This window comes from Juglans regia, chromosome 11 (genome assembly GCF_001411555.2).
Source record: "Juglans regia cultivar Chandler chromosome 11, Walnut 2.0, whole genome shotgun sequence".
NCBI lineage: Eukaryota > Viridiplantae > Streptophyta > Magnoliopsida > Fagales > Juglandaceae > Juglans > Juglans regia.
Genome location: NC_049911.1, coordinates 36,861,316 through 36,884,942, shown reverse-complemented (window position 1 = coordinate 36,884,942; position 23,627 = coordinate 36,861,316). Strand labels below are relative to the sequence as shown.

The following is a 23,627-nucleotide window of genomic DNA, read 5'->3' as shown; positions in this document are numbered from 1 at the left end:
TGACCTATATAATCGAATATTCATAACTTGATACGACAAGAACATGATCCACAAATACAATTTGTCACCCTTATCTAAATATATAAATTTCCTTTGAAATGTTTTGGGAATATTATTGGAGAAGCGATGGATTTATAATATTTCTATAATTATTTTACATTCAACTAATGTAAGTATCCCTTTCAATTAAAAATGTAAAGTTGTAAAATAATTATAAAAATGTTGTAGGTTCAATTCTCATATAAAAGATTTTATAGATTACATTGTCGTCCCTCTGTGATCTCTTTCTAATGAGGTAACGTTACCTATTAACTTTCGATTTTTTATATAAAAAAGTAAATAATTATCTAAAGATGATAAAAAAAAAAATTGTTATATATACGTAACAAAATGAAAATGGTATAGAAATGCGGTATATAACATCATTGTTTTTTATTCAAATTTAGGGTCTAATGTGAAAAAAATATTAAAACATGTGTTAACAATATATATTGACAAGTATTAAAAGAGAGGTAAGATTAGGACTCTTTTGGACTTTAGATGCTTGAAGTATATCATAATTTTGTAAATAATAGTTAAAATATTTTATTAAATCTTAAAAAATAAGTGAGAAAAAAAATTGAATAAAAATATTATAAATTTAAAATTTTGTTTAAATATTATTTATTAATATTATTTTTATTTTAAAGTTTAAAAAAAGTTATATTTATTTTTGTATTTTATTTTTAAATTTGTAAAAATTATAATAATTAGTTGAGAAATTTGAAATTAAAAATTATTTTATATTTAAATGATGTTTAAGAAATAAATAATTCAAAGTTCAGAGTTAATTTATCAAACTACCCTTACAAATAAGGTATTTGATTATTGAGTAATGTTAGATACAATTGTAAAATATACAAATATCGCACACAATTTTTTTTTTAAAAAAGTGAAATTTATTATTAAAAAATTTATTTATTTCATATAAATTTACTTACTTTTTTTCAAAAAAATAATTTTGTGGTAGTTACACACCCTACCCTACGATCGTTAGTACCATTTTCTTTATCATTATCGCCTAAAATTATTAAGGGTGAATCTACGGCCACACATAGGGCTTCCAAGAGTATATTTTTTTAGAGAAATTTTATTTACAGTCCTCAAGTGAGGATTGTATGTACAAGCACATTATTAAATGAGAAAAAATATAATTTTAGGAGGGATAATTTTGTAATTTTAAAAAATTTTAAAGTTAAAATAACCTAGACTTACATTGCAGTCCTCAAATGGAGACTGTATCTAGCATTGCTTTTTTTTTTTAACATTTTTAAATATTTTAAAAAGGATTACAATATCATTAAAAAAAATATATTTAATCATTAAATAAATAAATAAAACACTGTCCGAGACTCCGAAGCCCATCTGGAGGAGTTGCATTTCTCAATCCTTCTCCCTTGTCACGTGCCTTTTCCACTGTTGGAAATTGGAATCTACCACAGCTGTATTAGATGTGTGCGCGATCCTTCAGACTTTTGAACCAAAAGAAGACAAAAGAATTTCATATTTCAGCGGCCTCTATGTACAAACCCACCCACTCATGTGGGAATCCAGCCTTTTCCACTCCAAACGGCACCGTCCCCACCACACTCCTCCCCCCTCTAATTCCAAACCCTCCGCCTCCCAATGAAGAACAACCTCCCTGCCACCTTCCGACTCCCTCCAACACCGCGCCGATCATGCTATCCGTCGCCGCCGTAGCGTCCTGGCTCGGCTCCCGCCGGATCCGCTACTGCTTGCTGCTCCTATGCTCGCCCCTTCTATTGCCATGCCTCTGCGCCGCGTTCCCGCTGATCTGCGCCGCCGAGATCTGCCTCCGCCGCCGAGTCAGGAGACGGAAGGCCGCGCACGGATCCCAAGAGGAAGAGCCGCTGAGGCGATGCGAGGAGGGCTGTGGATGCGGCGTTGTAGAAGAGGACCAAGGAGTGGGGCTGTTGCAGCGGTACTTGGAGGATCAGATGCTTCTCGTTGGATCGGTATACGACTGCGGCGATGACGATGACGATGGTCCAAGTGGCGGGAGCAGGACGCCTTTACTGGGCTGATTTTGGGGTTCTTGTATTTTTTAGGTGTGTAAATGGCATGATGGAATTTTGTTATTAGATATCAGTTATGTTCATATTTTGGATTGGTAAATTTGTTTGGTGAATTGAGGTTTCTGGGAATACGTAAGTTTTACCAGAGAATTTCTTCAAAAATTTTCATTAGTTGGAATTAATTGGTTTGGGGGTTGGGGTGTATTTAATCAAAATTATACTTGTACTAATTTTGCATATTTTTTTCGCATTCGTAATATAATTGACTGTATTATTATTTTTAAATATTAAAAAATTAATACAATCAATCACATCTTCGGAATGGGCAAGAATATGCAAAAGTAATTGTAGCAGATATCGTATTTAATTTAACAATTCTATAATCGGCCATGCACAACTGCCGGTAATCGAGTTTTCCATGTCATCATCTGATAGAATTAAAAAAAAAAAATGAAAAAATCGAGAAGACAATTGAGCAGGAAGAAGACTTGTGAGAAGAGAGAAACACCCGAACTCCAAACTCATTTCGAAACCTATTTGTAAATCGAGAAGACGACTGCAACATTTTGACTGGAAAATCGAATCTGATTGGAAAACGCGAGGTACCATCTGTAAACCATCTACAAATGCTTCTTTCATCTATAAACCATCTGCGTTGGGTTTCCTTGATAGTGGATTAAGTGTTGTTTGCTCAAATTTAAGTCCATATGAAGTTTCCAGAAGAACACTGAGAACATAATCTATTTCCTGATTTGAGTTCGCCATTATTAGGTAGGCTTTCTTTTTGTTTTTTCATGCTTCTATAATTCTTTTGATCTTTCTTGGACCAATTGGTGGAAGAAAAAAGACAAGAACATCCATTTCAGGAGTTTTATATGAAAGTTATCTCTTTTGAGAAATGCATTTAATTCTTGGGATGCGATAAATTATTGTTCTAATTATTATCATTGTTTTATTTTGTTCTTTTTGCAAAAATTGCATCGTACTGAACAATTGAAAAGCTTGAGTTTCCAGCATCATTAACCTCAAGGTTCAATTCAAAACATACGAAAAAATTGATCAGTATGCATAATCATCTTTGAGTCCAAGTTTCTTTCCAATGTAAATGGGTTTTGGTTCATAATCTTAGAATCAAGCCCCTTCCTTTTCCCTTCTGCCGTGCATTTGGTCCCTTCCTTTCAAGCCCCTAAGTATCCGTAACAGTTCACATTTTTTTTTTTGGTTACAAGCCAAGTGCTTTGTGTGTGTATTTATAACTGTTTACATCTTTTTAAAATAATTGTTTACACATTTTTTTGCCATCTTTTTCCTACCAATAGCCAAAACACGAGCTTACACTTGGACACTAGTTCTTTCATCTAGAATGTTAGAGTCCTATTAATTTTGTTCTAACAGTCACCATGATTTCAAAACCTATATTCAGCATGGGAGAAAAAGCATAAGGAGTAGGAACAATATTTACTGATTGAGCTGTGAAAAGTTGAGTTATAACTTAGAATCTTATAATATTTGGGCTTGGCCAGAAATCTCTCTCTCTCTCTCTCTCTCTATATATATATATATATATTATGCTTCTTTGTTTCAGATATATCATCCATGTGACAGTCTCTATTAATATCGATGTGTTTCGATGTGGTTCCTCCAATTAAAACAAAAATACACCACTAACACCTAATTTTTTATGATTTTTCTTATTACTTGCTTGTATCATCCATGTGATAGTCCCTGCTAATATCGATATGTTCAGATATTACTTACTGTCACTCCAGGAGGAAGAGAATCAGACTACGAATAATAATAATGTTGAATTAACGAAGCGTTTGAGAAAGCATAATCGACGTGTCATAGCATCAGTGCGTGGAGGACATAAGAGTCTAGCCTCCAGAAACGGCTACAAAGACAAGGGTTGCAGTTCTTCTCGAAATTCCAATATCTAGAAACAAATGAGCAGCTAGTGAAATTTTGTGAAAGAAACATCATGTGGTTTATGGTGAAGAAGCTATGAGAGGAACTATGACCTTTTGCTGCATAATTCTGACCATCAAACAAGCATGGTGATGGGAAGTAAGAAAACAAACCGAAATCAACTACTATAAAAAAAAAAAAAATAAATAAGTCACAGCAGGCCATACCTATTAGATTTCCTACAAAACTCGTATACCAAAACAACTGAACTGGAAAAAGAGCAAGATCTGAAAATGCTCAGCCACCCTGAAGGTTGACTGGATGTAGTGAAAAATAGGAAGGGAGAAGATTGCAGCAGATCATGGCCATCTCTTTGACCTTAAGGCCTAACATCAACTTCACATTCGGGCAAATGAGAGTGAGACATCAAAATCAAATTTATCAACATCATAGCTGCTAATCAAGATAAAGGTCCCTAGGAGATCCCCTAAGAGACCCCAAATAATCCGAAACACTTCGAAACATAATTTTTCACCCATGGGGTACTGCGAGTCAACCATCTGGTCTGGGCATGTTCTTGCATTTCAAGCACGCTTTTCCTTTCTTCCTCCGTCAGTATCTCAAGCCACCATTTAGCCATAAAAACTTTGACAGCTTCAACTCCTTCACTCACAACCTCAGCTGGCGGAATTACAAGAGGATTTTATTCCAAGTTGAGTCTGGTCAAATTGTCAAGCCGACCTGCAAATATATCAAGAAGAGCATGGATTTGGTTGTTGCTGAGATCAAGTTTCTTGAGGTTTGTCAAATCAACAATGTGTCAGGAAGCTCCTTTAGGTCACTAAAATTACTGCTAAGATTGAGAATTTCAAGATTAGTCAATCTTCCAATCGCAAGAGGAAAGCCATGGAGCTCATTGAAGTGAGCATCCAACCAGCACAAAGACTTCATCTCACATACAGAACTGGGAAGGGAACGAATCTTGTCCAAATGTATTGCAAAAGTTGCTGATAAGGCTCTCCCAGAGCCAGCATCCTTACTCTTAAAAACAGCTACTCCCCACAACTAACGTAAATTGGTCATCAAATTTTCTGATAAAAAAATAAAAAAAAAACCCAGCATTTAAAACTTTCTTCTTCCCTACTTAACAAGAATCCAGGTTATACACCTGAATTACAAGAACACAAGTATAAAGACCAAAACAAAAAAACAAACGTCGTTAATTAAGCAACTTTGAATTGAATAATTGTGAATCAACAAAGCTGACCAATTTCGAGGGTTCCTTCAGTTAATCTTTTCTGGAAAAAATTAGGGTGTTTTGTGAGCGATCATGAGAAGAAGCCCAATCGGAAGGGATGGAGGGGGAAAAAGAAAAAGCAAAGCGTGAAGAGAGGCCCAGAGAAAATCGACGATGAGCGTAAATCTGAATAGCCCCACACAGATGAGTACAAGTTTCGCAGATCTGTGCTTTCCCGAGCCCGAGGGCCTAACAATTATCTCATCTCAACGGGAAGAGAAATGTAGTGAAGCAGAGCAACTTATGTTCCGCAGATTTTGAAGGTTTTGGTGAAGGAAGAGGAGAAGGGGAGTAACGGTTTTATCATAAAGGAGAATGAGGTAGAAGGAGAATCAAAACAATGTGTTCATTAAACATTATATCCCACCTGCTAGTTACTGACGTGGAGCCGGTTGAGCGGTGATTACAAGGGGCAGTTACGTTTAGCATTCTTCTTAATTTAATTGCATGTCAACAATTTTCGAACGGAAGTGGAAAAAAGAGAATCTATTGGATTATAATTTGCTCTATTTGTATAATAAAAGCTTTAAAGCAAATGAACGATCAATATGTTAGTGCAATTGGTGCAATGAGGAAGTGGAGGAAACCAGATGAGCACTTTCTATTGGAGAGGAGCATATTTGGATGCAAATTCTTAATGTTGAATGTGATCATATAATACAAATTCAATGCCCGCCAATAGCAAAAGAGAAATCAAAATGAAGTAAATGAACGGTCCGCATCGTATCAAAATAAACCTTGAAAACTAGAGAAATCATGCATGCATGCCCAAGTTACAACGCTAATTATTACTATTTTCTTTATATCTATATATATAACAATAGAATATATCTCTCTCAGTCTCTATAAAAATAAAAGGCAAAAGTAAGAACCAGAGTGGAGAAAGAGCGGTGTATTATTCTGTAGACAGGGAATTAAGTGGGTGGGCCGTCCAATCAATTATCAAATATAATTCAATCCTAGAAACGTACTATTCATAACAGGAAAAGGAAATCATGTATACCGGTAGTGCGCAATCTCCATTGCGACGTACAATACAAGCAACGGATAGAAAAGTGAAATTCAATGGCTAAGAATAATTATAGAGATCGCCAGCTCTCCCCTCTCCAACTCCGACTCTCTGGATGCCCATACTCCGCTTGTGCAATGCGCCGTAGACTTCGCCATCGACTACCATGGCAATCCCGCCCTTAAAGCCTGCTCCGGTGGTTGGAGGTCCGCATACTTCCTCATAGGTAAGAACCTTAACTACCTACCTAGACTCATCTTCTCAATTACGTTACAATCAACCATTTTAAGCTTCTTGTTAACGCTCGACATTTGATTTTCATGGCAACTGTATCTGATTTTTTCTTTAACATCCGCCAAGTATGATCCCCTTGCAAACAAATAAATAATTTTGCATCGACTAGTTTCTTGAGGTACTTGGGGTCATGGTTTATGCACGTACGCATATTAGGTGTGGAAGTCGCGGAGAGGTTGGCGTATTTTGGGATAAGTTGTAACCTTATATAACCTTCCATGACTTAATAATCAATTTACCTTTTTCCACAAATTTGGCATGTGGGTGGTGGGTCACGGGTCTTGGTGGGACGGTTAGTGGGCTCACGTGTTGTAGAAGTGCCATCTGAAGAAGCCCCTGTGTGAGGAACCAACCCTTGTTGATTCTCGCGTGTAGAGTGATTGGTTGGGTGAAACCCACGGCCACGAGAGGAGAAGTGTCGTTGCTGCGAACGACCACCACCACGGTGGTCTTTGAAGGTCGTCGTACCTGTCCGATTTCCATAAAATGCAAAGGAATTGTTAGATTCATGAAGATTAGTGCGAATTTCATACCTTTGAAGGAGAGGGATTATTTCGGCGTAGGAAGGCATGGGAGGCTTGAGCATCGAGGTGGTGAACGGCTCATAGCGGGCACCAAGGCTGTTCAATAGGGAAAATACTTTTATTTTGTCCGCAACTGGCCTCCTGATCGATGTCAAGCTATCGCACAAAGTTTTGAAAGTTCTGAGATGATCGGCAAGGGGCGTTGATGGGTCCTTCTTGAGGTATGTAAGTTGCTGGGTAAGATGAAATTCACACTCTTGTGAATCATGAGCATACACTGCCTTGAGTGCCATCCATACGTGATAAGCAGAGTCCAATCTGACAACAAGGCCAATTGCCTCTTCTGAGAGGGTACCAATAATCCATCCTCTGAGTAGGCGGTCTAATTTGCGCCATTGAAGATACTCTGAGTTTTGTTCTTGTTTTCCCAAGTCTGATGCTCCATCAAGAGGTGGGTTGAATTCGGGAGGAGCAGAGCCCCCGTGAAGAAGATGATCTACTAAGTCTTGGCTCTCAGCCAAGGCTAGGAGTTGTTCACGCCAAAGGGAGTAATTGCTGTTGTTGAGGCGTGGAGTGACAAAATTTCCAACATTGAGAGCAACGGTTGCCATGGAGGAAGACTCTCTTCACTCACACGGTCTTTGATACCATAAAGATAATAAGAACTCAAGCTGTTTGATACAAAGTCTCAGTCATCGTGAGTATGCCGAGAGTCTACCATTGCTATTTATATGTTCATTACATCAACACCAGAGGTATTGTACTGTTTGAAGACAAAGTATACAAGGTAAGTTTGACAAAGAAATATAATGAAGAATTAGCCGTTGGAAGAATTAGCCGTTGGAGATGGAGTGGGATTATCTTGCGACGTTGCTGTGATTGAGGAGGCTGTGATTACGGGTTCTTCATTTGGTAAGTCTTCGTCTATGCTTGGTAATTCTTCAATTGCCGTGCTTGGATTATTTGTGTTAATAGCAGGTCTATGCTTCCTTCTCTCAGCAATTCAAATTACACAGACCCAACCAAAAGAATGTCATCTTCTTCTCAGCTTGTAGAGATCTTATTCTTGTTCTCTCTATATCTAGTAGCTGTTGGGCAAGGAGGACAGAAGCCCTGCGTTCAGGCATTTGGAGCTGATCAGTTCGATGGAGCAGATCCAAAGGAGTCCAAAGCCAAAAGCTCATTCTTAATTGGTGGTTTTTCGCTGTATGTTCGGGTGCCGTTTTAATAGTTTTAGTCTCGAGTTACATACAAGATAACCTTAGCTGGAGTCTTGGAATTTGTTATACACCACAGAAGACATTGAAGGAACTTGGTAGAAGGCAACGGCGTGATAGAGCGTGAGGAAGGTAGCGGCTAAAGGAAACCCTAAATCATAAGCAGAAGCAAATGGGTAAAGGTTAAGGGCTAGCATCGGGTCAAGCTGCATATGGGCGAGGTCGGACTTAAGGGCCTAGCAATGGGCTGAAGACCATGGGCCTTTTCTACCTAGTGTTCTTTTAATATTTCATATCTGTAATAATTTCCTTAGGCCCATTACAAAAAGGCAGTTCAGTATTTTACATTCTAGTATATAGCGTAACTAACTTCACGATGACAAGTATCTGGAATATTTGCTCTGTGTAATTCAGTTACAACTGGAGGTGCTCTCCCTCGAAGAGAGTTTATCAATTTACAATACTATTTCCATCTATTTCCATCTCAATCCATCTCTATTACAAGCAAACTGTTACAGAATCGGAGCCCTGTGCATTATCATGATCGTTGGACTGTGCCTCTTCTTGTTTGGAACCAGGACTTATCGGTACAGTGTAAGAAGGGAAGAAAAAAGCCCATTTCTGAGAATTGGTGGGGTCTTTGTTACTGCACTTAGAAATTGGCGAAAGACCTCCCTGCCACTATTGATCATGAGGATACTCACGGAACCTTGCAGCACCATAGCTCTAAAAACTTCAGGTAAGAGGAACCAACACGATTCACGCCACCATACTATGATTCACAACTGTCCCTTTAGGGACAAACGAACACGTCAAAAAAATTCCGATTACTCGGATCAAAATTTATGTCGTGATTGGTTCCTCTAACGTTCCTCAACAAAGCCTTGCTGTTCCGAGCTGGTTCAGAAGGTGGTGGTGGCAAGGTTTATACCGTGCATGATGTTGAAGAAGCAAAGGCAGCTCTTAGTCTTGTTCCTATATGGGGAACGAGCTTGGTGTATGCTATTGTATATGCGCAGTGCTCAACTTTCTTTACCAAGCAAGGGGCTACTATGGACAGAACAATATTTACCGGTTTTGAGATACCAGCGGCTTCACTACAATCCTTAATCGGCTTGGCCATTGTACTTACTATTCCCACATATGACCGAATTTTTGTTCCAATAGCGAGAGCTATAACCAGGAAACCCTCTGGCATAACGATGCTGCAGAGAATTGGAACTGGGATGCTTTTATCTGTCATTTGTATGGTAGTTGCTGCTCTTGTTGAAAAGAAAAGGCTTGAAACTGCTCAAGAGTATGGGCTGGTGGATATGCCAAACGTGACTATACCGATGGGTATATTGTGGTTGGTTCCTCCGTATGTGTTGTCTGGAATTGCTGATGTATTCGCCTTGGTTGGTCTGCAAGAGTTCTTCTATGATCAGGTCCCAATTGAATTGAGGAGTGTCGGTGTGGCCCTCTACCTCAGTATTCTTGGCGTGGGCAGCTTTTTAAGCAGCTTTCTTGTATCTGCCATTGAGGCAGCGACTGGCGGCATTGATGGCCAAGCTAGTTGGTTCGCTGATAATGTTAACAGGGCGCATCTCGATTACTTTTATTGGTTACTTGCTGGACTCAGTGCAGCTGCATTTACTGCCTTTTTTTTAAAAAAAAAATCTTACATTTACAGTGGGTCGAGCAGCAGAATGTAAGTGCAATTATTATTATTATTATTTTGGGTGTAACTGAGTAGGCAGACGGATATATAGGGTCGTAGAAGGAAAATAAATAAATAAAAATGCAGTTTCCTCCCATAAGACTGCACCACAAGACACTGAAACCGGTTTGCAGAAGCTGCAACACATGGGAAATGAGGCTTGTGTACAAAGATTGGCCCAGTCTCTCCTCTTGTTGTAATTCAACTGTACTATGTTGATGATTTTTTTTTTTTTTAATGAAAAAATCGAAATTCTGAAAAATGTCACCTAGTGGGTAATATTGTGCATGCGTTAAAATAATTTGTGAAGTGATTGAATTCAGAAGAATTTCCTGTTAGGTTATGTTTATGGAAGGAATGGTAATTTGTCGAGATAAGAAATTATATTGTGAAAGTAGTTACGTGTATTGTCTCCTAATCCTATTATAAGTGGAATTAAAGATAATTTACCAATTTAGTATCAATTTCACATTTTTTCTATGAAATAGTGCATAGTAGAAGCAAATTAAGCCGAGTAGAATTGATCTCTTTTGGTTACTTAGTTAAGATGAAATGAGATATTTTGTTAAAAGTTGAATAAAATATTATTAAAATATAATTTTTTATTTTAAAATTTAAAAAAATTAAATTATTTATTATATACTATGTGAGAATTTAAAAAAATTATAATAATAAAATGAAATGAAATGAGATAAGATTGTTTTGTATATCCAATTGGATCAGTATTTGTAAATCGCGTCAAGCAAAAAGGAAGGAGGCCCAACTAATGGGCCTAGCTCAAATTTGGATCAACTTCATGGATCCCCGGTGTACGGGTCGAATCCAAACAGATTGGAGGAGTTGGTTAAAAAATTGTGGATTTGGATGGTAGAATACCAGCAATGCCGTATCAAAAAATGAGTTATAGACGGGGTTAGGACAAAAATGATATTATTTTTCAAATTAGATTATTATTTATTTATTAATTCCTGGTACGTACACAAAGCGTGGCCAATATTCAATTGTAATTGTCATTTGACTACTCGCATCGTCAATCGTGTGTGGTCACGTCTCATGTTGTGATATTATAATAATTAACCAAAAAAAAGGCCAGATTTTGACATATAAATATCACATTCTCTTCACATCATACTATCCAAATGAATATTAAGTATTTTTTTATATTTAAAAATATATTATTCACCTTCAAAAATAATATTTTATTTTAAAATATTATATCTAATTATTTTAATAATTTCCGCATTTTTCATATTTTATGATTTTAATGATTTTAAATTTATATATACTTTTAACTAAATTTGAAAGATGATTTGATGAATCAAGGCAGAGCATTGGCAATGGCTAAAATTAGTCCATTGTCAAGACTAAAATTTAGCTAAAATCTTAATTTTTAACTATAGTATTAATTTTTGACTAAATAAATCTATATTGTATTAGTTATCTTAAAGTTAAAATAATAATATAATATAATATTTTTTTTTATAAATACAATTCATATATTTTCTAGATCTTCATATTTTGTAAAAATAATATATATACTTTATCAATATTCGCAATCAATAGAATAAATAATGTGTATGTCATGCATATTTTACCATTCAAAGAGAGAGGGAAGTGATGAAATAATAAAATATTACTTTTCATTGTGAGTAGTAGCTAGTCATATTTAGAGAGGACTTAAAATTTACTGTAACTCAAATATTAAGTTTTGAACTTTTGACTAATTTAATATAAAAAATTTTTCTCACATCTAGTTAAAATTTAAACTTATATTAACATTTAGATAGTCCATTTCAATGCTCTAATGCTACGTTGGTAGCTGCGTTGCATGTGGACTGTCGACTGTTGAGTATTGTCGTTGGATCCCGTTTGCTTTGTAGAAATGGCCATTTCTACAGTGGACACGCCACCGCTATTCCACACCGTCGATGGTGCCGTTGACTTCAAAGGCCGTCCGGTCCTCCGATATGACTCCGGGCGCTGGAGAGCCGCATCTTTCATCATAGGTAAGACTAGACTACTCTTATCCTCCGCGGGATCGACTTGACCAAATGAGAATTAGCTAGATCATGGATTTTAATCGATATTTTTTTTTTTGTCACCGTGGATTTGTCGTAGGTGTGGAGGTAGCGGAGAGGTTCGCATATTATGGGATAAGCTGCAACCTGATAACCTATTTGACGGGGCCGCTGGGGCAGTCCACGGCCACTGCCGCCGAGAACGTGAATGCCTGGTCCGGAACGTCGCAGCTGTTGCCTTTATTGGGCGCATTTGTGGCCGATTCTTTTCTGGGGCGCTACCGCACTATTGTCTTCGCTTCACTCATCTACATCTTGGTATCTCTCTCTCTCCCCGGCTTGATTGCTTCGCAATTTCTTCGTAGAAAAATAGAAATTCTGAAGTTTTTCTCTTTTAAAGCCAATGGGTTTTATTTGGGCTCAATGACCTTTAAGCTCATAATATCATGCCTATGGTTTTTCTTTTTAGCTTTTTCGCCCAAAACATGCACGTGTATCATCTCACAACTCCTGGGTCGGGTGTATGCTAATCCACAGACCGCAATTCACAACTTGAGGAAAAAAAGAAGCATCAAAATGTGTACATTCAAATTTCTGTTCTCGTAAGAATATACACCCGTGCCTGTTTTGGATCGCCTCCTGATCATACACACACACGCACGACCAACTATCCCCCCCCCAAAAGAAAAAAAAAAAAAACTCGGATTTGCTCATCTTATTTACACCCTTACTATTACTTTCTTTCCATTTGCACCCTCCATCTATTTGACCCGTCCACTCTGATGAAATATTAAAATTTTTGAGTGAATTTTCTAATATATCTTCTCTGATATTTAATTGGAAAAAAAAAAAAAAAACAATAATGCCACCTACGATAGATGGCCCTCGCTATCAACCCCCTGTCTCCTTGATCGGTCACGCATGAGTGTTAAGGGATGGCCCTGATTTTTTTAATTATTATAATGGTTTTTTTAATTTTTATATTAAATTAGGTCACTCGGGTAATATACAATTTATAATGAAATGATATTATGGTTCCGTTAAATTTAACCTTCAGATGGATGGTTGGAGTAAAAATTGGAAAAATAAAAATTATAGTTTGGAAAAACAAATTGTTGGTTTTGATAGTTTGGGGTGGAATTGAAAAACAAAAGTGTAAAATGAAATTTCCCTTACAATAATAAGTCATTTTCTTGTTTATGGGAATTCAGGTGAAACTCCAAAAGTTGCTTTTCTTATACTTGAAACTCAACACTTGCAAAGTATGTATTCTACTAACTGGTTCTAGTGAGATCAACCGTTGTTTCACATTTATGCACCGCCTTTAAGCCAACCATGGGTCATTGGCCGCATCGTTATGCGTGGAATCTGTTTTGCAAGCGGTTCACTTCAACATATAACACTATAAATGAATAACACACGAGCTCAAACTGGATATCTATCGAAGTTTTAGGAAGAATGTCTTGTTTCAGCATCCGTGTTTTGCATGTTTTTACTGCTTATCATCTTTGACATGGATTGAGATGAATAACAGGGACTAGGTTTGTTGTCTGTGTCGGCTATGCTTTCTTCTACAAGCACTTCTGACTATGTACGCATCAAAACTACATTAGATTCTTCGCATGAGCTCCAAACAATCCTTTTTTTCTTCTCTCTGTATCTAGTAGCAATTGGGCAAGGCGGGCACAAGCCTTGTGTTCAGGCTTTTGGAGCAGATCAGTTTGATGGACAAGATCCAGAGGAGTGCAAAGCCAAAAGCTCATTCTTCAATTGGTGGTACTTTGGTGTATGTGGGGCTGCGGCTGTAACAGTTTTGGTCTTGAGCTATATACAAGACAATCTTAGTTGGAGCTTGGGTTTTGGAATCCCTTGTATTGTGATGGTGGTTGCACTGGGTATTTTCTTGCTTGGTACCAGGACTTATCGGTATAGTGTTAAAGGGCACGGAAAAAGCCCATTTTTGAGGATTGGTCGTGTGTTTGTAAATGCAGTTAGAAATTGGCGGACTTCCCCTTCGGCAATAGCTATTGAAGAGGAAGCACTTGGAATTCTGCCTCATCGTAGCTCTGGACAATGCAGGTAAGACCAATGCATTTCATCTTACGCTTGTATTTTATGAGGAATATCCAAAAGCTACAAGATAGCTCCAATGAAATAGTTACATACGTACAAGATCTCCAATAGTATTTTTATTTCTGTAGACTTGCCAGGTCCATTACAGTTTCAAATGTTGAAAATAGTCTGTAAGTTATTTTCATTAAAGCTGTTCGGTCTATTACGAACTTGTGTGTACTGAAAGATGTAACTTTAAACCCCACACCACCACCCCGCACCCCCCCCCACCCGCGCGCGCGGGGCGCGCGCACGCTTATTTACAGTGCAAGTTACATAGCCATTTGGATCCTCCATTGTGGCAGGTTCCTCAACAAAGCCCTTCTGTCCCCACATGGTTCAAATGAAGAAGGCGAGGTTTGTACTTTCAGTGAGGTTGAAGAAGCAAAGGCAATTCTTAGGATCGCTCCAATATGGGTTACAAGCTTGGGATATGCCATTGTTTTTGCTCAGATCTCAACTTTCTTTACCAAGCAAGGGGCTACTATGGACAGAACAATTTTCCCCGGCTTTGAGATACCGGCTGCTTCACTACAGTGTTTTGTCGGGCTGTCCATTATTATTTTGATTCCCATATATGACCGCATCTTTGTTCCTATAGCAAGAGCGTTCACCAGGAAACCTGCCGGCATCACAATGTTACAGAGAATTGGAACTGGGATGATTTTCTCTATCATATGCATGGTAGTTGCGGCTCTAGTTGAAAAGAAGAGGCTAAAAACTGCTCAAGAATACTGGCCGGTTAACATGCCTGATGCTACTGCTCTAATGAGTGTGTGGTGGTTGGTTCCTCAGTATGTATTGTCTGGAACAGCTGATGTTTTCACCATGGTTGGTCTGCAAGAGTTCTTCTACGATCAGGTCCCAATGGAATTAAGGAGTGTGGGTCTGGGCCTCTACCTCAGTATTTTAGGCGTGGGGAGCTTTTTGAGCAGCTTTCTTGTCTCTGTAATCGACGAAGCAACTGGTGGGGATGGCCAAGATAGTTGGTTCGCTGATAATCTTAATCGGGCACATCTTGATTACTTTTATTGGCTACTGGCAGGAATCAATGGGGCTGCACTGGCTGCCTTCTTGTATTTTGCAAGATCTTACATTTATAATAGGCGAGTAACGATTTAGATACCTTCACTATATTTTCATTTCGATTGGTTGCGAGTAGTAAGCAAATATGTAATGTAGGTGGGAGTAATATTCACGGAAAAAAAATGCAGTGTTAGCGTATTATCTCATTATTGATGCAGCATATATATATGGGATGGGAGAGGGAGACTTGTACTGAATCATTAGCCAGGTATGCGTATCTGTAAATGTAAATGAAGCTAACTGCATACTCATTATTCTCTATATTAAAAATTGGGTAAAATATATATATATATATATATATATATATAAAAACTCACTCCTCTCAAATTACTATTCAAATATCTTCGATCCCCTAAAATATTACAGCCATCCGTTTATAACCATATAGATTAGTATACTTTATTTCTAGCTAGTCTCCCTCCCTCCCATATGTATGAAATTTGTACACTGATCGGAGGGGGGATTCAGTTGAGAATGTGTGTATGCTGTAGGTGCGCAGACCCCAATCTGTTAACGTATTTGACAGGGCCCCTGGGGCAGTCAACGGCCACTATGGCACAGAACGTCAACATCTGGTCGGGAATGGGGTGATCGTTGCTTCCGCTCTTGGGGTGCGTTTCTGGCCGGCCGACTCCTTTCTCAGGGTGAGTTTGGATGTTGAAATGAGTTGAGTTGAGATGATAAAATATTGATAAAATATTATTTTTTAATATTATTATTATTTTGAGATTTGAAAAAGTTGAATTGTTTATTATATTTTGTATTGGAATTTGAAAAAGTTGTAATGATGAGTTGAGATGAGTTGAGAGTAGTTTACTAACCAAACGCAGCCTCAGTCTCTACCGCACCATTGTCCTCTGCATCCTGGTCCGTCTTTCTCTCTCTCTCTCTTTTTCTTCTGCTATTTTTATTTTTTATTTTTAATTAACTATTGTCAGAAAATTAAGGAAAAAGTATTTTGGGCTAACTTACCATCAATTTGTAGAGAGTTAAAAGCCAAACTCTGATAAGATCCCAAATGGCAGCGTACGTAGATTAATGGATACGAGCTTGGTAGCATGCATGCTAGCTTGTCTAAAACCTTTTGAGTTTATAACTTCGGATCCAATTATTTTATAGGAACCCCTCGCCCATTGTGATGACAATCTTCAATCTTGCGTTCAGGCATTTGGGGGCGATCAATTTGATGGACGAATTAAATCCCGATCGAAGAGCTCAAAGCCGAAAGCTCATTCTTGAATTGTTGGTATTTTGGTGGTTTATCTGTCAGCGGCTTGGTAACACTTGCCATCTTGAACTTTATACAAGACAGCCTTTATTCGATCGGGGCGGGTGGGAAAGGAATATAAAAGACTCAAGGAGCTTCAATTAGAATTTTGAAATATTTAACCGTCCAGGACTTTCTCTCGTAGGACTCTATGCACATTTGGATTTCTCTTCGCTAGGAGGGTTTCATTTACCGTTATAGAACAGAATTCTTGGTCGTGAAGCAGAGCAATCCATGCTCCATAAAGGAAGTCCAGTAAGATTACTTGCTAAAATAACTCAAGTCTCTGTCTCAACCCACCTTGCTAGATTCCCAAGTATTGGATAACTTTTTCTATTCACGCGGCTAAAGGGACAAAATTAAATTAGTTGCTTGTCTAGATCATCATAACAGTAACTCATCTCTAATAGCGACTTGTATTTCCTGATACGGTAGGTTCCTCAACAAAGTTTTTCTTGCACCAGATGGTAATTCCAACGAAGGTGGGGAAGGTGTGTAGCATCAGTGAGGTATGGATGACAAGCTTGGTGTATGCTATCGTGTTTGCACAGCCCCTGACTTTCTTTACAAAGCAAGGAGCTACGATATTGGATAGAGCAATTCCGCCAGCCGCTTCTCTTCAATCCTTTAGCAGCCTTCCCCATTGTTCTCCTTGTCCCATATATGACTGCATTTTTGTGCGGCGCCTATAGCGAGAGCTTCCACCAGGAAACCCTGGCATCACAGCGCTACAGAGAATTGGAACCGGGATGCTTTTATTTCGACGGCAATTGTAGCTCAAGTCGAGATTACAAGGGTAAAAACTACTCAAGAATATGGGTTCGTTGATTTTCTGTAGGTGAAGGTCCCCGATGATCAGCATATGGTGGCTGGTTCCTCAATATGTCTTGTTCGGGATTTCTGATGTTTACCCGATGGTTGATCCGCAAGAATTTTCCATGATCAGGTCCCAAATGAATTGAGGAGTGTGGGGCTTGACCTGTCCCCTAGTATCTTTGGGAGTGGGGGAGTTTTCTCATCGAAGCAACTGGTAGGAATAATTGAACCACATAAACTTTGTTCCGCGATTGATTTCACTTTTAATTTTAATTTTAATTTTTATCTTATCGTTCATAACACTCGCCGGAGTTAATGCAATACAACTGACTCTCTTCCTATATCATGTAAAATCATAAATTTAGCAAATGACTAATAAAACAAGTTTCGAAGTTTGGAGCTGGCATCATGTATGTATATATACATCACACCTACGTACCTAATTAATTTAAATACCAACAACTTTTTTAGGCCCCGACCCTGAGAACGGACTATGTACCTAGTAGTAGTCCTACTTGGATTAATTGGATGTACATACATACAACGACTTGTGTACCCCCAAGCCCCCTTGATCAAAAGTTTCATGATATTACGTGCCTAGCTAGGTTGTTCCAACACTTTCAGCTGTAAGGCCCAGGACCGAGTCAAGCCGAGCACGAGTTATATAAATTGTTTTTTTTTTTTTTTCTTCTTTTATGTATGGGAAGCCCACTTGAGATTTAACAATAAGTTTTGAAATGGATTACGGACCCAAAATTTGTTATGATGGAATATGAATTTTATTGAGCATGATAATTAGGTAATCTAATCAATGTTTTATGTATCAAGTAGAATCTATTTATTTGGAAATTGGCCTGAAAAATTTTACGGAACAAATTGGACTATTTTAAAATTTGAATCGAGGTCCATTAAAATTTATTATATATCCCATTCATGAAAATATGAATAAGTCAAAAAGATTATTAGAACTGCTTTAACTGGTCAAACCTTTTTTGATAAGTTCATATCCCACCAAGATGTAGGCCCAAAATTTTCTAAATGGACTCAAAACCCCTAGCCCACAAGCTAATCCCAAAAGCATTGCCTTAGGCACGTCCATAAACTCCATGCACATTGAGCTCTTCCTTTGCTTTCATTAGGGTTTCCAATAGCTTGTATATATATGTAACCATACATTGAGATCACACTACATGCACATCGGTTTCTCCCACGTTGAACGTTTCCACCACGGCTCCCACTCATGGCATGTCTCTTTCTCTATGACCGCCACCCACGACCAAACCAATTCCTCCATGCACATTAGTAGCACTTTTGAAAGCCACCAGGCCAACCCCTTGTTTTGGAAACCACCCAACCCGTGTATGCCCATCGCACGAGACTCCCACTGTCCAACCCCAGTAGCAACCGGCAACCTACTCCAGGAGCCACCAACGTACGACAACCACCAAATGGCACGGCCACTTGCACCTTTCAAGTTCCACTACCACCCCCACACGCAAGGCCGTGAACCAACATCTGCAGCCACGAGAAGTATCACGCGAAAGCACCACCCTTGTGGGAATAGCCAAACTGTGAGCCCAAAGCCTCGTCGTGCGCCACTGCTTTGCACCATCACTGCCAACTAAAGCCTCTGTTTTACCAAACTCAAAGTAGAGCAGCCCACGTCCATGCCGAACCTTCCCCTACTGTCTCTCTGTCCCTTTTTTCCCTCATGGTAACTCCCTCTCTCTCCTTCTTTGTCTTGATCTTAGCCACCACCAACCACTTAGTCACCGCGACCACAGTGAGACACTCCACATCCATATTGTAGTATGTGCACCAACAAGCTAGATAACTCCCCTCTCTACCTCTCAGTGAGCTCTCTCCTCCACCGTTGACCCCATCAACCCCACACAACATCGTGACCTGCCACCGCGCCGACACCTTCGACCTTCGACCAACCCCTCCTCCGTCCTGTGCCTCCCTCCCTCTCGATATAGAACTTTACTCTCTATTGCACAGGTTAGTCTGGAGCGTTTATAGTTTTAGAAGTTTTTATTGAATTACAGCCCTTCCCAAAGAATCCATACATATTTATGGTCAATTTTCAAAAATATCCCTGGTTATACGTTACACTTACTTTTAATTTACTATGTGAAGGCTTTATTTTAAGTATACATATTATTACAGAAGATAGTTAGGGTTTTAAGTATACGAAATAAGAAAGCCAAAATGTACGTGGTGTCTCCCTGCATGCCCTTTTAAGATTCTTTACTACTGCTAGCTTGATCTACAACAACTTTCCAAAATATTAATTTTAAACTTTGATATATATATATATACTAGCAATAGAGTGACGTCCAATGGACATTTGCCTAATTTAGTTAATTAAAAATATTATTATATTTAAATTATGTTAAAACTCTAATTATTTATATGGTTTTAATTTCTTAAAAATATTTAGTAAAATTTCATCATTTATTTAATGATTGAAGATTAGCATTTTATAAATTAAATTTGATAGTTTATGTATAATATGCTATTTATTTAGTTAATTAAGAATATTATCATACTTAAATTATATTAAAACTGTAATTATTTATATGGTTTTAATTTCTTATAAATATTTAGTAAAATTTCATAATTTATTTAATGATGAAAGATTAGTTTTTATAAATTAAATTTGATAGTTTATGTATGATATGCTATTTATATTTTAATTATTTAAATTTTAAATCAGTGTTTAAATTTATATTATTAGATCAAATCTAAGGACTTAAAATAAAAGGTTGAGATTTAAATCTCCAAAACTTTCATTTTCTCCCTCTCTCCTTCCGCTTCAGAGCCCCATCTTCGCACTCTCTAACCCGATCTCCTCCCTCAAGCAGCCCACTTCACCGGCTTCCCCTCACGCTGGCGACCAAACCCCACTGTCGAAGCCCCTTGGCAGCTCCTTTCTTAGCCGCAAGCGAGCAACTCGAAATGGGTCTCAACGCACGGGTTCTCCACCCTTGTGCCACCGCGACTCAGCCCCAGCTCCACCAAGCACTACCACCGAGTTCTCCTCATGCTGTGGACCACTTCCAAGGAACCCACCACCTGTAGCTCCTCCATAGCCCACCCACGCAGGGCCTATACACGAACGTGTTTCTTCCCGTAGCACCACCGTTAGCCAACCCACGCCACTACACCACCATGACAGCCTAGATCCGCTGCCTACAACCCACGACGCCACCACCAGTCGAGCCGCTACCTCTCCCATTTTGTGATTTTGTGAATTAGTACATTTTGTGATTTGTAGAGAAATATGATAATTTACGGTGAGTTTGTGATCATCCTACGGTGAGTTGGGACTGTAGTTGCTGTGATTGCCGTGAGGTTGTGAGCTAGAGATCAAGGGACATAAGTGGAAGACGGAGTCTACACTATTTATTATTGTTCATTCATGTTCATTAGCCGATAGGCTCTTTCAAGTATAAGGAGATATATATATATATATATATATATATATATATATATGGGAGCTGCTAGGTCCACAAATGACTTCCATCAAAAAGAGAGTAAATTTGTTTTTTTTTTTTTCATACATTTTTTAATATCTTTAATTTAAAAAAAAAAAACTCACAACATCATTTAAAAACACTTTTTTAATCACTAAGCAAAAAAATAAAAATAAAAAATCGGTGGAGGGTTTTAATAAGAAATGTCTGTGGGCATAGCATTTATATATATTACAAGAAAAACGTATATTTGTGACCATTATTTTAATTAATTCAACCTAAAATTTGTAGAATTAAAATTTAATGTCTTATATATTGTTAAACTATTTTATTTAATAATTCATATAGCATGATTAAGTACTCGTTCATGCATGATACTCGAGTAGTACTAATACATGAAATTAATAAATCGTCAAGTATTGTGCGGCTCATTTTCGTCGAGAAGATATATATACTAACATGCAGCTTTATTTATATATAAAATCATTGACGATTCCTGTGCCTTGATCTGGCACTAATAATGAGGAATTTTATTTTATTTATGTTTGGAATTAAATTAAATAATCGAAAAGCATCAAATTAATGACCAATATTTATGATATATGTATAGTGAGTTAAGGATGCCTTTGGTTATTAAATTCATTTCAATTCATCTTAATTTATTATTATAATTTTTTTAAATCTAAACATAAAATATAATAAACAATTCAACTTTTTCAAATCTCAAAATAATAATAATATTAAAAAATAATATTCTAATAATATTTTATCATCTCAACTCAACTCAATTCTATTCAGTTTAACATCCAAACGTAATCTTAATGTTGCCAATTGATGCGTATATGTATATATATAGAATTAGGATCGAGGGTGCGTGCATGAATTAGCAAGCATACATATATATATATATATATATATGATCTAATCATATATAATTCATTCCAGCTGGATCCTACGTACTGATCATGTTGATTTTATACAAAACGTACGGTTGCAAATGTACTACTCCATCTTCTCTAATCTTATTTATATGATGTGTATTATATTATAGGTAGGGCATGCTTGCTTTGCTTAATTGCACAAATGGCGCCGGTTCCAGTTGCTCATGTTGTTGTTGTTGTTGGTATTTTAATTTTAAACGTTGGATCGATTGCAATGATTTCAAGTATGACATGAGGTGTTAGTTGGACCTTACCTGTCATTGCCCATTAATCCCAATAACCATGCATTTTGCTCATAAAAATATATATATTTTTACATATATATATATATATATATCGTGACGAGATGAGAGTATCCTCATATAATTAGAGCAATTTTCTATCTTTCACATAAAGTCATGTATATTATATATGTATATATATACATATACGTGTGGTGATGATCATGCATGACATTTATGAAAACCGCACCGCAAAGAGTTGATCGTGGAAGAGTACTGTTAATTGGACAGAGATGAACGAGAGGAGAATTAATAGTAATACTGCATGCGTACCTTGAATATATAATAGAAAAACGAGAGTAAGTTAATTTGAAGAAAAGCTACTTTATGTATGTATGTATGTATGTATGCATATTGAAGTATGTAAATAGTTATTTGTAAATAGTTACTTCAGTTGTAAATTTAGTTTATTGCACGTGTTGCACATGCACTCTTCTCTTGTGTGTGTGTGTGTGTGTATGAACTACTCTGTACTTCATTTTCACTTTTGATAACACAGAAGATTCATTTTCTTCTCCATACAAGTTCTTGGACTTTATTGAATTTTCTTGCACATTTCGGGAGATTGGATCATCCTAGATCAGTTTTTCTACAATGTATTTATGTAGACGATATTGATCTTGACATTCAACAAATTAGTTGAAGATAATTTTTACTATATATTATGATATTAATATTAATGGTAGCACATGATCTAGATTATATATATATATATAAAAGTAAGGTTAGATATTATATACTAAACCAAGATTAACATGATACAGTCACTTTCAATCACAATCCATTAGATAATTAAGAAAAAAAGGGAAATTAATAACCCCCATTGCCAACTATATACATAATTAGGATATTATATGGCTTTCGTGAACAATGTCTTGGACGGCCGGTTTTAGGCAACCGAAGCTTCGGTCGTGGTTCTCGTCAACCACTCCTTCACAATGGGATGGCCTTTAGGCCTATGACTGCGGATCATCCTACAAGCTGCTGGGCCACTCACCAAAGCCCTTAATTAATTGCCTTTTTAATTGTCCTTTACTTATTCACCGTTGGGAGCTTTTGTTGGGTTCCTGCTAGTGTTTTTAAAATGTGTTTTTTTTGTTTTTTTGTATTTTTATATATATATATATATTTTAAGACATTTAAATATATTTAAAAAAAATCATCATATTATTAAAAAATACATACTTAATCATTAAATAAAAATAAAAAATAAAAACTCACAGCGATACAAACTAATGGTAAGAGTCTTATTTTTCTTATTATTATCTTGTATTCTGCTGTAAGAGATCAGTATTCTAATTTTAGACTAATTTCAATATTTCATAAATTTTTTAAGATTTTGCAAGAGGATTAAAATGGAAGGAAATTGAGATTTTGGGGTCTTAAGTGAACGATTTTTTATAGTTTCGGGTGTTATTGAATAATGAGATGTAATTCGGGGGTTGGAATTTGGAAAGTGAATATATATATATATATTTTGTAATGTTACATTTAGAAAAGGTCAACAGAATTTGGCAGGCAGGCCCCTTGGATTCCAAGTCAGGCCGACGAAACCAGCAAACATCCACTTGCTGACAGGATCCCAAATATGGATTCCCACTTTCTAT

The 23,627-nt window shown here is 37.1% G+C and overlaps 2 protein-coding genes, 1 long non-coding RNA gene and 1 pseudogene across 5 annotated transcripts; all 4 read left to right on the top strand.

Annotated features, from left to right (window-relative positions):
- Positions 1-1,515: 1,515 nt before the first annotated feature.
- On the top strand, positions 1,516-2,331 carry LOC109018724. Its single transcript, XM_019000884.2, has one exon. It carries the CDS (start codon positions 1,560-1,562, stop codon positions 2,082-2,084), a length of 525 nt encoding a protein of 174 aa, XP_018856429.2. The 5' UTR covers positions 1,516-1,559; the 3' UTR covers positions 2,085-2,331.
- Positions 2,332-7,930: 5,599 nt separating this feature from the next.
- On the top strand, positions 7,931-9,213 carry LOC118343752 (annotated as a pseudogene).
- On the top strand, positions 9,161-15,433 carry LOC109019305 (protein NRT1/ PTR FAMILY 5.10-like). 2 transcript variants are annotated; one of them, XM_035682633.1, is made up of 5 exons: positions 9,161-9,941; positions 11,901-12,026; positions 12,139-12,356; positions 13,573-14,117; positions 14,456-15,433. In XM_035682633.1, the coding sequence occupies exons 1-5, from the start codon at positions 9,374-9,376 to the stop codon at positions 15,270-15,272; spliced, it is 2,274 nt and encodes a 757-aa protein (XP_035538526.1). In that variant the 5' UTR covers positions 9,161-9,373; the 3' UTR covers positions 15,273-15,433. The 2 variants fall into 2 exon arrangements, with proteins under 2 accessions (XP_035538526.1, XP_035538527.1); XM_035682634.1 differs by having other exon boundaries at positions 9,161-9,992; positions 11,919-12,026.
- A 144-nt stretch (positions 15,434-15,577) lies between these two features.
- On the top strand, positions 15,578-17,609 carry LOC109016896. Of its 2 annotated transcripts, none has more exons than XR_004797599.1 (3): positions 15,578-15,880; positions 16,073-16,103; positions 16,401-17,609. It is a non-coding gene; the product is annotated as an uncharacterized LOC109016896 (long non-coding RNA). The 2 variants fall into 2 exon arrangements; XR_004797598.1 differs by having other exon boundaries at positions 16,356-17,609.
- Positions 17,610-23,627: the final 6,018 nt, after the last annotated feature.